The following is a 14,355-nucleotide window of genomic DNA, read 5'->3' as shown; positions in this document are numbered from 1 at the left end:
GATGTGTGATGGTTACTTTGGATCAACATTTCCATTAAATCTTTTAAAGCATTTAAGAAAATGCCTTTTAGTTTCTTCAAGAGCAAAGGCAACAATGAGACAGAAAAGAGTTTCCTAATATTTTTCTGCTGCTTTTAAAATTTATTCTTATGCATCTATATTCTTTTTAAGAGTAAATCACATGCTTTTGACTTGATGCATTCTGTGTTGGTAAAGTAAAGATTAAGTTCTTGGAAGAAAATGCCCTCTGAGTATGAAGATAATTTTCATTTCAACTTGTCTTAAACAGAATTCCACTATACTTTTCTCTGTAAATTCTAGGCTATCTTCATTGGTTTTGGACCAGGATTCAAGTTTGGTACTCAAGTTGATCCATTTGAAAACATTGAAGTGTATAATTTAATGTGTGGTAAGTACAATGGATGTGGGTCAGTTTTGTTCAGTAAAATATATCTTTTGGGCATTGTAAATCTTCTAATAACAGATTAAGTGTCCTCAGAAACTCATCCTGAAGAGTTGCTACTGATTTTCACAATTCAGCTGTTTGTTTTTCTGAGAAAGGGCCATCTCTAAATAACTAACAGCAGTTTAGGATCTACTGGTCAGGCTGCCTTGTATATCTCTTTTCCACTGGTCACACTGTCTATTGCTCTGGTTTTCCAGAGAAGATGCTTTGGGTTGCCACTGCTAAAAATGGATACTTCACGATATCTCTACCATCATGAAGGGAAGCCTCCTTTCCCCCCCTCTTTCAAGCACAGTTTTACTGTGACTCCTTATTCCTGTGTCCCTTCTTCAATCTGTTTCATGATTTCTCCAAAAGTCTGTCACTAGACCTACCACTTTCTGTTCATTTATTCTCCTTGGAGGCCTCACCTGTTTTCCATTATCTCCTGCCTACTTCCCTCTCTTGTTAGAACCTATACTGCTTCTGCGAGAAGAAAAGTATTGCCCAAGAGTTTGATCTAGATAATACTTAAGAGCAAATGCTTGAGATTGGTGGCTGTATTCAAGTGACTTGCCCAGCCTTACAAGAGGACTAGTACCATACTGAACCCTGTCTGAGAACATGTGTGGTCCCTTTTAAAGAGGTTACATTGCTTTTCTTTTTGTGCGTTATGAGCAGCAATCAGTGAAGCTCTGACTCATCCATACCTGTAAGCACAATATAATCAACTGTGTATTACAATCTTTCTCCTCTTGTTAATATCACTTGAATTCTTTCATAGATTTGCTTGGTTTGAAACCAGCCCCAAACAATGGAACTCATGGACGCCTAAACCATCTATTAAAACACCCTGTTTACACCCCCCACCATCCCAAAGAAACAAGTCATCCTTCTGAATGCTCTGTGGTGGGAGAAAGAGCCTTTTCAGTGAGCCTTGGCTGCTCCTGCAGGACAGGGGTAAGCACTGAAATGGTTAAAGTTGTGGAGGCAGAAGTCTGTGTTGTATTCAGAGTGAAACTGCATTTTCCAGATAGTTTTACAGTCCTTTACTATTGGTTTCAATATCAACTCTTGCTTGAGGATATTGAGTGCTAGCCTGTATTTGTATATTAATTTTTTGCAGATTGCTTATGTTAAGTCACATTAATCTCTGAAGAGCCTGGAAAAATGCCACAGAAGCTTCATGGGAAAAGCATTCAGTTCTTGCGTGCTTCACTAAATTATGTTGAAATTTCTGTTCTGTGAATATTGTATTTGGGCTGTGGTGTTCAAGCCTGTAGACTTGCTTGTGGCAAAACCAATTTGTTTTTGCAAAACCCCTGGAGCTCCTCTCCAGGTACATGTCAGTGAGTTCTGTGTATGTATAACTTGCAAGACAGAAGTTACATGTAAGTGTGGTACCAACTCATAATGTGCTCTGTAGAATCTCACTGCTTTGCCCTTATAATTACAGGGTTTGCCAATAAGGGATTTTCATCAGCGTCTAAATCTTACTGAAACAGAAGGTAAGAATTTCAGATAATAATATAAAATTAAAAAGCTAACAACAGCAACAAAATTATTGGTCGAACATTTTATGTTTTTAAATTTCTGAGAAACTCATAATCATGTGAATGATGTGAAAAGTCTTTTGAATACTGGCTGGAACTATAGTTCTGCCTGGAGAATTTGTGGATGCCTCACCTCTGGAAGTGTTAAAGGCTAGGTTGGATGGGGCTTTGAACATCTTGGTCTAGTGGAAGATGTCCCTGCTCTTGACAGGATGGTTGAAATTAGATGGTCTTTTTGGTCTCTTACAGTCCATACCATTCTATGTTTCTCATGTTTTTGAATACAGTCCTCCTGAACCATTTGTTCTCAGGCCAGTGTGTATCCTTATACGTGTGTCTTTATGGCATATGTATTACTTTTGACTTTCCTAGTACTGAAGTGATGAGCATTCCAGAATGGGAAGCAAGAGCGTTGTATAGGGAAGTATACCTGATAACAAATCAATGTAAATTATGATATCCATAATGCATACTTTTAATGAGGCATAACGAGTATTTTACATGTTATGTGGTCTTGAGCTGTTACTTCTTTTACTTACTCTTTATTTCCATTCATTGGACATACACATGCCATGTTTAAGCTACAGTTTGCAAGGCTGTAGATGTGCTCATGAGTCATAAAACAAAATAAACTGTTTTGAGCAGGAAGCAGGTAAAACAACAAGTAAATAATGAAAACTCTAAGTCAAAATGGAACCAGTTGCTAATGCCTTAATAGATATCAAGAACAAGCTGACAGAGACCTTGCCTTGTATGTGTGTGTGTATGCATGTGTGCGTACATGAAACCTTAGGGTTTCATATTTCATAGTTTATTTTATGCAAATAAACTATATTTTGCAACACTTTCCTATAATTCACTATTAGTAAGAACTGGACATAAATACCAGTTACTGGCAAGGTCCAGTATTTGCTGCTTATCCAGAGCTAATTCAAGGCTTCTGTTGATTTGTGTAGTTTGTCCTGAAACAAAGAGTGGATAGAGCTTTCTTGAATCTTTTCCACTAATGACAGGTCATCATTTTAAAACATGTCCCAGAACCCTTTTAAAGTCTTTCAGTATTGTAATGCTCATGAGAGCAACAAAATCAAACCCAGTTAGAATGATACAATGTGTTCTCCCCAAAGTGTGCAAGGGGTTTTACTAAAACACTCCAAGGGTCTCTGAGGGTTTTACTTAACCTGGCTTTGAAGAAACTTGACAAGGCCAGGCACAATAACATATTTCAGTTTTCTTTTGTAGAAATACGAACTTAAAGCTCCAAACCTACATTTTTTGAAGCAGTAGGATTTTGTCTTGAATTATCAGTGAGACCTGGTCTAGCACTGTCTTAACAGCAATAATTTCATTAATTGTATTGATTAAAAACTAATTAGATATAAAAAGAGTTTCACAGATGAAACAATTCTAGTAACCAGTCTAGAAGATTCTTAAGGCTATATAGAGTTCATTACTTCAGTTTGCATGTTTTCTCATTGATTGTCATAACTTGACAGTCTGTAAGGACAAAAAATTGCAATTGCATTTTTACTTTTATGAAAAGAAAATTGTTTTTCCCTCATGGGTGGAGAAGTAACTGTCATAATCTTCACATTTTTTTTGTGCTGTGAAATTACTGTGGAAAAAACCCTGCATATTTATTGCTCAATTTCTTTCCTCATGTGATACATTTGCCTTAAATTGTGTAATAATTTGTGGATGGTAGGGACCTATGTAATGGAAGATATGCTTTGACACTTTCTTTGTAATTTTAGTCACGTAATGATTAAAAATACTTGAATTTTCAAAGGCAAAGTAGCGAGTTCTTGCACAGTTGAAAATCCATTCCAGTACTTCACTGCATTGTTTATTTAGATCTCTGTATTTTCTAGTCTTTTAAATGCATTTTTACATATAACTATGTGGTTTCTACTGAAATAGTAATTTTAAATCACCAGAATTGGTTTCTCTCCCATCTAAATGTTACATAGAAGGAGATCCCGCGTTTTTAGTTTGAAACACAAAGTCAACAAAGACTTTAACTTTGCAGCTTAAATTTATCTCCTGTTTTTAACGGCAAAAGGTTTTGATTCAAATATAGGCTTAATTTTTGCAGTATATGTTTAAATGATTTTTTTATACTTGCTTCATCACTTAATTTATTTCCTTAGTATAGAAACTATATATTTGATATAATAATGAAAATTTTTGTCCCATTTCTGTGGCTTCTGCTTGCTTGGCAATTGAAAATTAAGGCAGCCTTTGGTATATAAAAGAGGAGGGTGCTTAAATACCAGTATTAATTGAAAAGCAATAAATGCTATTTCTGTTGCAGTTGAGAAGACAGAGGAACTTAATTTACCCTATGGACGACCCAGGGTTGTGCAGAAAAAGCATAATTACTGCCTCCTTTACCATGAGCGCTATGTGAGCGGGTACAGCAGGGACTACAGGATGTCTCTGTGGAGCGCGTACACTGTGGGCAAAGATGTAAGTATGAGAAGAAAGATTAGAAGCAACCTTGAAAAGTAAAAATCTAGAGTGTCAGTTATTCCTGAAGGCTTCTTATATCTGCTCATGTTATGAGAGTCACCATGGGGGTGGTTGGAGTCACCATCTGCAGGGGCGTCCAGGAAAGCACTGGATTTGGCACTTAGTGCCGTAGTCTGTTTGACAAGGTGATGATCAGTCAAAGGCTGGACTCAATTTTCTTAGAGGTCTTTTTCCAGCTGAAATGGGTCTGTGATATTATCTCCCAGGGAACTAAGTTGAACCACATAAGATATACAGTGGAAATTTGTGTGAAGTTTGCTATGTTAATAAGGATTGACTTTGACTCTTCCATTTCTCAGAGAAATGTTTTGCCTCCAGATTGAGCAGATCCACCAGGAAGTGAGGAGTCCATTGCCATTGGTATAGAACCCCTAGGAGACTGCACTGGCAGCATGGGTCTGCTACAGCAGTCTGTCACTACTGTCCTTGAAAACTGGCCTCAATGTGGGTTTCATAGTCTTAAAGCAGTTTGTAATGTGGCAGGATCCTTTTGAAAGAGTAATATCAGGGCCATCTTGAGCTGTTCATGCCCTGATATGATCCTTCTCTCAAAATATAATCCTGATTGGGGAAAAAAAAGAGGTCAGTGAAAATAGAGCAGGTCTTTGTGGTCCTGAACTCTGTGCTTAAGATACACCTGTTCAGTGTAGAGCCCTGATCTGATGAATGAAAATTTTTTCAACTTGGCCTTTCCCATTCAGAGAAAATTTAGAAGCCAGATCATGCTTAAAAGGAGTTAGGATAGTAGAGAATACTTTTTAGTTTGATTATCTGGGAATCATAGGTTTTAAATAATGACAGTTATAATGAAATTTAGCTAAACTCTAGCAAGATTTACTTGATCCTAAATATTTTGAGAGTAATGGCATGAAGTAACCAGTTACTGTAACAAGTGGCCCACACATCTGTCAATTATGTGAGTCTGTCTATCTGTCAATAAATCAGGTTATCTTCAACGGCAACTCTAGATTCTCTTTTAGAAGATGTTATAATTGACTAAAATGCTGCAGTTCTGTTCACTTTTTTCCAAGGCATATGAAGTGGATGGGAGGGCTTGTTTTCCACTGATATATGAGGAACAATTCTTGCATCTTAGTTAAGCCCTTCACACTCTTAAAGGGAGCTGCAGCTAAATATTTAGAGTTCTGCAGTCCCTCATACCAAGAGAATTATTGTAAGTCAGCTTTCACAATGATAATTTCTTCTTGTTCAATAGGACAAATGGATTTCTTCTACAGGAGCTGCCTCCAGCTGTTTATATAAGGATGCTCGTATTTCACAGAATCATAATCAGACCTGTCTGTTTTACAACAATCATCTTCGCCTAACTTACGGATTTCTTGCTCCTCCAAGTATGTGCTTTCTCTTAATTGTATAGCATATCTGATTTACATGATTTGTAATGTAGCAGGTGTAGTCTTTTGTGGGTGTTCTTGATACCTAATCAGAATATGAAGCAGTAGTTGCTGAATTGTTGCAGCTCACTTCAGCATATGAGAAAGGAAAACATTTTAGATGCTTCAGCAGTTGGTGGGTTGTCCAAGGTCACTTAGTGCTTCCCAGAAGTTTTGACACCAAGTTTCTAAAGTGGCATCTCACAGAAGAAACTGGGAGGGGCATGTAGACATTGAGTAAAGTCCAGCAAGCTGGTAGATTGCAAATTTCACTTTGTTTTGCATTTGGGTAAATTGTTGCATTGGGTAAATTGTTTGTGAACTGTTGGTGACCTGATATGGGAGTATTTTTATTGACTCTTCTGCACTGAATACCAAATAGCAGGTTATTTAAACATCCATGTCAAGCATAGAATGCAAAGTTTCTACAGAATCCTATCTTTAGGCCTAGATTCTGCAGTCAGGGAAAGTTGGCCTGACACTCGTGAATTTTATTTTTTTCCTCACAATTCAGAAGCCTTTTCTGATATTTTTAAATCTCATGAAATTTGCCAACTGTGTATCTGACAATTGTAATTACTGCTGCTACTAAGATTATTTATTTTAGATGGAATCTGGCAGGTACTGAAGTCAGCACTTACACCCACATTAGTTTTGGAAAATGAAGTTAAGCCAGCACCATCTCAATGTTATTAAACTGATCACTAAAAGCATGAAAATGTAGGTTTAAAGTAACAGATCCATGTAATTAATTGCTCTTTTCTTGTTCCAGATTTTATGACAGATGGAAAGAAACCTCACTATGATGCCTTGCTCACCAGCAACATTGTGCCAATGTATCCTGCATTTAAAGGTATTTTATTTGCATGCCTATTTTATGTCTATAGCTTAATAGAAGACCGCTGGTCTTCTATTGTGCTTGCTTCCAAACTATGCAAATGTCTCCTGGTTCCTGGGAGAGAGGGAACATGTGATAGTTGGCTGACAGAAAATAAGCATATTCTCAGTGAAAAACAAGGATAACTGAAGGATAATGGGGAAAAAAAAGAGATGTCCTGTTTTGTAATGGAATACTGTTCAATTATTAATTGTAATTTAAAATATTACACAGGTTAGATATGTCAGGACATGGTGCAGTGAATGCTGCTGCCCAGTTGCATGCAACCTTTAGCAACAGTAAACACCTGTAGAATTTGTTATTTTCCTAGCTTATCACTCCACTGAATAACTGCAGAGTTGTATTAGCAGTTTCTATTGTGAAGGTTGTTTCCTGATTCCATTACTGTGTTTCAGTGTTATGGAACTACTTCCATCAACACCTGCTACCTGAATATGCTGCAGCCAGGAATGGTGTCAATGTAGTCAGTGGTCCTGTGTTTGATTATGACTCTGATGGGCTCTATGATACCCCAGAAAAGTTGAGAAGGTGAGAACCTTTCACATTCTAATCCTTTGTTTCTTTCCTCCAATACTGGTCTGTTAGTAATTACTATCGTTCTTCAGAAAGACATGCAGAAGGTCCTAAGCAGAAAAGTAAGTTCAGAAAGAAGCAACAAGCACAAAGAGAAAAATACACCTTCAAAATGTGTCATCCTAAACCTGAAGGTGGAGTATAAGAGAAGCTGTTGCATGTGGAATGATATCTACCTGCCTGAAAACTTAGGACATTGCCATTGCCTCTAGGAGAGGACAAGGCAAGGGCTTGTTCTTGGTGGGCGTGGTTGATAAATCCTGAGCTGGCAATATTCTACCACTAGTTGTGAGTTACACTAGTAAGCAAAATTGATTCAAGCTGGCAGGCAGAGAGATTCCTGGACTTGGGGTGAACTTTTCATCTCCTCTGGAGTTTTGCAGATTTATGGTAAATCAATTTGTTATACCTCATCAAACTTGTTACTTAAATCAGCCTACAAGCCAAACTTGATTTTCAAAAATAGTAACCTGGAATTTTCCTTCCAGACCTAAGCTTTCTTTGGACAATATAGGTGAATTGATAAAACTGAATATAGCTGAATGTTGTCATTTGATCTTTATGCAAGTACAATTTGGTGGATTTACAGAAAGATCTTTTGTATTTCAGATACCCTGGTAATTCAGAAGTTCCAGTTCCAACTCACTTCTTCATTGTGCTAACTAGCTGTAAAAATACTTCTGAAACTCCTCTGGAGTGTGAAGGGTCTCTAGATGTCTTGTCTTACATTGTACCTCACAGAGCAGACAACAGTGAAAGCTGTGCAGTAAGTAATCTGTTTGGCCTTCATAAATATCTGAAGTCAAGCTTGAGCTTGTTTCATTGGATATCAGTGATTAACTGGTTAAAGCCTGTAAAAATGGTCCAGTCTACATGCTCATCTTGAGAGAGGAGACAATAGTTTTGCAAACAGAATTATGTCCAAGTCTGAGAATATGATCAAATGGGACAACAGATCTGTTCAAAGATCAAAACTTAGAGCTAGCAGAGTGGAGTCAGAGTATACAGAGACCATCAATGTGATCATACATAGACTTCTGTAATGCAACTATTCAGTCAACAGCTGAGAAGGACAAAGAGCTTCCAAGAGGAGTTACCCACAACAATAGGTCAGTACTAAGGCCAAGTGCATTCCCAGAAGAAGACACAGATGTTCCTGAAGAGCACTGGTTGCTTCTAGTTCAGGTACCTTGGCATTGTTTTGAGAACACACATAACTACACTCCATATACACCAGAAAAAAAGTGTGGAAAGTGTGTAGACCAATCCTGCAGCAAGGAATTAGTCAGACACAGGTCCCAGAGATATTTTTATCATATTGATGATAGATGCTGGACCTAATTTGCCATTCCCCATTATCATCAACTGGTGCAGCTACAGGTTTTGTATACTTGAGGAGGTAACAGTACAAACTAAATTCAGACAAGCTTCTATGTGTAATCCTGCACACTCTGTTTGTTAGATGCCTGCCAACAGTTATTGATTTGTCTTTACCAAACATCAAAATGTCTTTTTTTAGTAGATTAAATGCATCTCAGGAGAAAAAAAAATAGTTTTACAACCCCTTTTTTCTCTTCCTCTGTCCCAATAGGATGGCAAGTCTGAGTCCATGTGGGTTGAAGAGAGAATGAAGTTTCATACGGCTCGGATCAGAGATATAGAATTACTTACTGGACTCAGCTTCTATCAAGACAGAAAACAGCCAATAGCTGACATTTTACAGTTAAAAACATATTTACCAACTTTTGAGACAGTCTGATTTTTCCTATGGAATGTTTTTATTCATGTCACAACTGATTTGTAAATAGACTTTTTAAAATAATGAAACCTTTTTTATAAAAAATAAGCTGAAACTTTTATTGAGAACTCTTGACCAAAATGCCAGTAGAGAGGAGAGTGGGTGCCATATTTGTATCTCAGGGACTCCTGATGGACTATGCTTGTGACACAGGATGGCAGCGCCTGTCATTCCCACTTGGATGTGATAGAACCATGTCCATTATTATGCTAACATCATTTGGTAATCATAGTTTGAGACACGAACACAGATGTTATCTTTGATATGCACTGGAGAGGGAGAATTTTATACAGCATGGTTGATGATCAGTATTCTACTTTAAAAATGCAAACAATTAGCAAATACAGTTCTTGGAAAGAGCTACATTCTTGGTGACCATTGAAATCTAAGCAACAGCACTCTTCTCGCTCTGGTTTTCCTTGAAGTGTGAATTGCACTCTGAGCTTTGGGTGTTATAAAACAATGCAGTATTATGGTACAAGAAGCTATACTGGGGTCAGTAGGACCGGTAACTAAACCTTCCCCACATGGAAGATACGCCTGGCTACAGGAATTCCATGGGCTGGGAAGCCTTGGCATGTTGCTGCTCTCTGATGGCTCCAACACCAACACCGACAGTTTGTATGTTGTTTACCCATCCTCTGAATGGGTGGATGTAGGATGCTTCCAGTCACCTGTAAATGAGAAGAAATTATGTCTCAGGAATATGTCTGAGCTCCCAGAAGTAATTATCCTACTTCAAGCTAAACTTAGATTTGATTAAAAGACTTTGCTTTATTGAAGTAAAGGCATTTCTCTGTTTGGTACATGTTTTTGTCAGCTGTGGTTTTGAAATCCCATTTTTGGATGCAGGTGCTGTCAGAGATGCAAATTCTGAAGAAGTGTGTAATGACCTTTCTTGGAAGCTTTCAGGCTACACAATCAGCTGCTACAGGCACTCAGGAGTTTAGGAACTCCCTCCTTTTCCAGTACACATATTATCACCTTTGTAATTCTCCCACTCTCTAAAGCTGATGACCCAAAATTGGCTCTGTTATGTAAAAAATTTGGCATAGCCAATTTGACATTTATAGTCTTCTCATTTAAAAAGGAGAAAATATATCACGCACAAGTATGTCAGAAGAATGAGGAACCGGTAACTGAGCAGAGAGGCATTTGACCTTATAGGTTGGCCAGGGCATGTTGAAGGCTGGATTCAGAGCCTGCTGAAGTCAGAGGAAGCTTTTCCATTAACTTCAGTTTGAGTGGGCTGAAGTTCTGGGACCATTTTTTCTTTTAACCAAGTGTATTTTCTTGATCTTATGTTACAAGCATGAATTTTTTTTTCTCAAGTAGTTTCACTGTGTGAAATCTAAATGTGTTGCAGCAACTTCACATTATGATAGGACTGTGACAGCATTATTCAGTGTAACTGCTTTGTAATGTTGCCTGTGACCAATAAACCCATCAGAAGTGCTATGCTGTTCGTGACCCTTTCTGTACCAAATGCTACCAACTGGTGCAGCTATAGAGCACTTTTTTTGGAGGGGGGATGGGAGTTGCTTCAGTCTTTGCTCCATGAACTGAAGATAATTTCTCCAGCTGTAATGTTAGTTACATTTATTATTAGGAGAGGAAGGTAGGAAGAAACATGGTAAAGGTATTAAGGGTGGTGGGTTTTGTTTGGTTTTTTTTTTTTACAACAGGTACTGTCTCCTGAATACAAATAGATATGTTGACATCTTAAGGTGATGCCAGTTTCCATTAAGAGGTGCAGGGCCAGCCTAGCTCCTGGATAAAAATGGAGTGTATTTGAGCATGTGACTTCTGGTTTGACCTTTGATTTTGGAATGGAGAGCAGTTGTGAAAGCTATTATGGTTTTCAAGACAGGGCAGGAGCTAAGTGGGGTTTGGGATGTGTCTTTGCCAGAAATTGACAAGTCAAATTGACAATGAAAGGAATTATTCTCATTTAATGTTAGTGTAAACATTTCTACTGATTTAATTTCTTCTTTGATTTTTAAAGATGTTTGTAATGGTGGTGTCAGAGCATATGAATAAATGCTGGTGCTACTTCTGGTGTCCAGTGCCTGGTGATACCCCAGGATGGCAGATACTAGGTTGTCTTAGGTTGTCTTTTTGAAGCCTGATGGGACCCAAGGAGCATCCTACAGTCACCATTGAACTCTCTTCAGAAAAACTCGACAGCTTTGTCCATCTGGATGTAAAATGTTTTCTCTTTCATCTGGTGTGTGGTATCTGAGCTTGTCCTGGTTCCATCCAGGACAGGGTTAATTTTTTCAATAGCCAGGAGAGGCATGGCCAGGACCATGAGGTTATTCCACAGCACCTCACACCACACACAGGGTGTGGGAAGAAGGTTGGGTTCCTTCCTGCTGGCTGGTGGTGGGGAGCACTCACCTGTCAGTCACTTGTCCATCTTGTATAATCTGTTACTAATAGTGTTGTTTTTGTTTTCTTACCTCGTTGTTTCCAGTAAATTGTTCTTATCCTAACCTGTGATCTTTACCTTTTGTGCTTCTAATTCTTATCTCCATCCTGCTGCAGGGATGAGGGGAGGGAATGAGGGAATGATCAGCAGCATGTGGTTTGGAGTGTTTCGGTGGGAACACTAAATTGGGGAATACCTTTCCTAAACCATGACAGAGTTCCACTAAGCATTTTCAGTAGGTAAAGCTGAAAGGTGACATGGGTGTCAGTATTACTGAATATAACTGCTTCTTTGTTGTGTAGTATTGCCTTCTTTCAAGTGAAAAAGATAGAGGAAAAGCAGATTTCAGCTCATGGGTCTGGATGTGCCTAGAAGTGAAATGTGTCACAAGACAAGTAGAGTTGTGCCTTCGGGTGATACAGATTTATATCACTGGTTGCTACTGTCAGTAACTGAGAGGTAATTTGCCTGACTAATATGTTGGGGTTTCTTGGTCTTATTTACCTCAGGATCTACCATGTTTAAAGAAAATTAGGCAATATCTAACTGTATTTCAGACAGGACTGTTCTTGTAAATCTCTTCTCAACACATCCCGAATACACTAAACCACTGTGTCCAGCCTGGTGCACAACAGCTGTCTGCTAAAAGCACCTGCCAGAGGCTTCCCTGTGTCATCCAGCAAGTGGGTGGCCTGGGCTCCTGCCTTTTCTTAGTCTGAGTGGATTCAAAGTACAAAATTATCCCTTTAAATACAAGGTTATAAGACATATTCAGCAAGCTGGGAGGAACTGCCCATCTGCTGCATGGGAGGGCACCCACTTCTGCAGGAAAACGAGATTCATGGGGACCAGAAGTCAGAAAGAAATATAAAAGGAAGCCTCAATCTGTGACTCTGTGGTTAGGATGCTAATCTAAGAGGCAAAGATCTCATTTCTGACCTCCCCTCTGTCAAAGTCTGCTGCAAAGCTCAAGCTTGTTGCTGAGGAGGTACCTGTGCCAGAAGGAGTTGCCCAATGTACCACTCCAGAGTGGATGCTCAGGAATAAGAGCAGCGTGAGGAACTTCCAGTGCTGCAGGGTCACAGGGCAGCTGCTGTAACACTCTGTGCCCACAGCAGCACCACTAATGAGCTCGGGAAACCAGCTCAGGGTTCATGGTGAGCTCTATATTCGGCTCTTTTACTGCTGCACTGTGGTAAACTGTTTTTGCTCTTCTGAGGAGTTTAGGGGCAGAGTTAGTAAGAGTCCAGGAACGTATTAAAGCATGAGTTTCCAAATATTTGTGTTTGTTTGCCAGCAGCAGCAACATCTCCTGCTTACCCTCACATACTTTGTGGCAATGTCTGGGAGGTGTTGGAGCATCATGCTGATGTGGCTTGTGTACCATGAGTGGTACATCTACCATAGCTCAGGAACCTCTATATTACAGGAAACCAGTCCAGGTTTGGCATCCTGTGACTCAGACTCCCTGGAAAGGATTTGAGTCCTCTGCTGAACCACTGTGAGTCACCACACCAGGCTTGAGCCTCGGGAAAGGCTGCTATGGAGACCACGGACAAACTTGGAATAATTTTGGAAGCCTGGAAACAGATTTTAGAGGATACCATTGCAAATTATTGTATTCCTCCTCAGCCACAACATGTGTCAAATTTATGTTGCCATTTATTGCATGTTTAGTTCTCTATTTTAAATTTACTGAAATAAAACAAATACTGTGAGATACAAGAGTTTTGAGACACCCCAAAACTCCAGGCTGATCAGAAGACAGCAGAACTGCCTTTGGTCATGTCCATAAGGCACAATGGCATGTCTGACAGTCATAGAATCAGAATCATTCTGGTTGGATAAGATCTCTAAGATCATTGAGTCCAGCCATTAACCCAGCGCTGCCAAGTCCACCATGAAACCATGTCACTAAGTGCCACATCCACACATCTCCTAAATGCTTCCAAGGACAGTAACTACTACTGTGGGCATTCTGATGGTTCACAGATCATTGGTGAGAAAAATTTTCTAATACCCAAAATAAAACTCCCCTGGTGCAACTTCATGCTCTTTTCCTCTCATCCTTTTGTTTGTTACTTGGGAGGAAAGGCTGACCCCCACCTGGCTACACTCACCTTTCAGTAAGTTGTAGAGAGTGATAAGGTCACCTCTGAGTTTCCTTTTCTCCAGGTAAAACAACCCCAGCTCCCTCAGCCACTCCTCATAGAACTTGTGTTCCAGACCCTTCACCAGCTTTGTCAACCTTCTCTAAACTTGCTCTTGCATCTCAATGTCTTTCTTGAAGTGAGTGGCCCAGAACTGAACACAGGATTCAAGTCATGGCCTCAACAGTTCTGAACACAGAGGAGATGATCCCTGCCCTGCTCCTTCTGGCCACACTATTGCTGATACAGGCCAGGACACCTTCTTGGCCACCTGGGCACAGCTGGCTCATGTTCAGCTGCTGTCACCAGCACCCCAGGTCCTTTCCATCAGGCATCTTCCCAGGCACTGTGCCCTAAACCTGAAAGGTTACATGGGGTTGTTGTGACCCAGGCAGTCAGCAACACTCAGCACTTAATTTATGGTATTTGGCTTGGCCCATCAATCCAGCCTGTTCAAATCCCTCTGCAGAGCCTTCCTGTCCTACAGGATGGACATTCCCACCTAACTTGGTGTCCTCTGTGAACCGACTGAAGGTGCACTTTGTGGAAACCTTTGAACCCCTCAGGGTTGAATCCCCTGA

At 39.5% G+C, this 14,355-nt stretch overlaps 1 protein-coding gene across 2 annotated transcripts in view; it reads left to right on the top strand.

The window, feature by feature from the left end:
• Positions 1–14,355, top strand: part of LOC310907637 (ectonucleotide pyrophosphatase/phosphodiesterase family member 1-like) — a gene marked incomplete at its 5' end in the record, with an annotated part of 520,596 nt that overhangs the window by 42,205 nt on the left and 464,036 nt on the right. For both annotated transcript variants that reach the window (XM_083858016.1, XM_083858017.1), the window contains 9 exons: positions 322–409; positions 1,230–1,405; positions 1,902–1,953; positions 4,313–4,467; positions 5,747–5,882; positions 6,697–6,777; positions 7,218–7,350; positions 8,005–8,161; positions 8,987–9,810. In XM_083858016.1, coding sequence (XP_083714142.1) covers positions 322–409; positions 1,230–1,405; positions 1,902–1,953; positions 4,313–4,467; positions 5,747–5,882; positions 6,697–6,777; positions 7,218–7,350; positions 8,005–8,161; positions 8,987–9,154 — 1,146 coding nt within the window. In that variant the 3' untranslated portion in view covers positions 9,155–9,810. The remainder of the gene's footprint in view (positions 1–321; positions 410–1,229; positions 1,406–1,901; positions 1,954–4,312; positions 4,468–5,746; positions 5,883–6,696; positions 6,778–7,217; positions 7,351–8,004; positions 8,162–8,986; positions 9,811–14,355) is intronic.

Source organism: Zosterops lateralis, assembly GCF_965231275.1.
Source record: "Zosterops lateralis genome assembly, chromosome: 3".
Classification (NCBI taxonomy): domain Eukaryota; kingdom Metazoa; phylum Chordata; class Aves; order Passeriformes; family Zosteropidae; genus Zosterops; species Zosterops lateralis.
The sequence above is the reverse complement of the archived record's forward strand: the minus strand, read 5'-3'. Positions and strand labels throughout refer to the sequence as shown.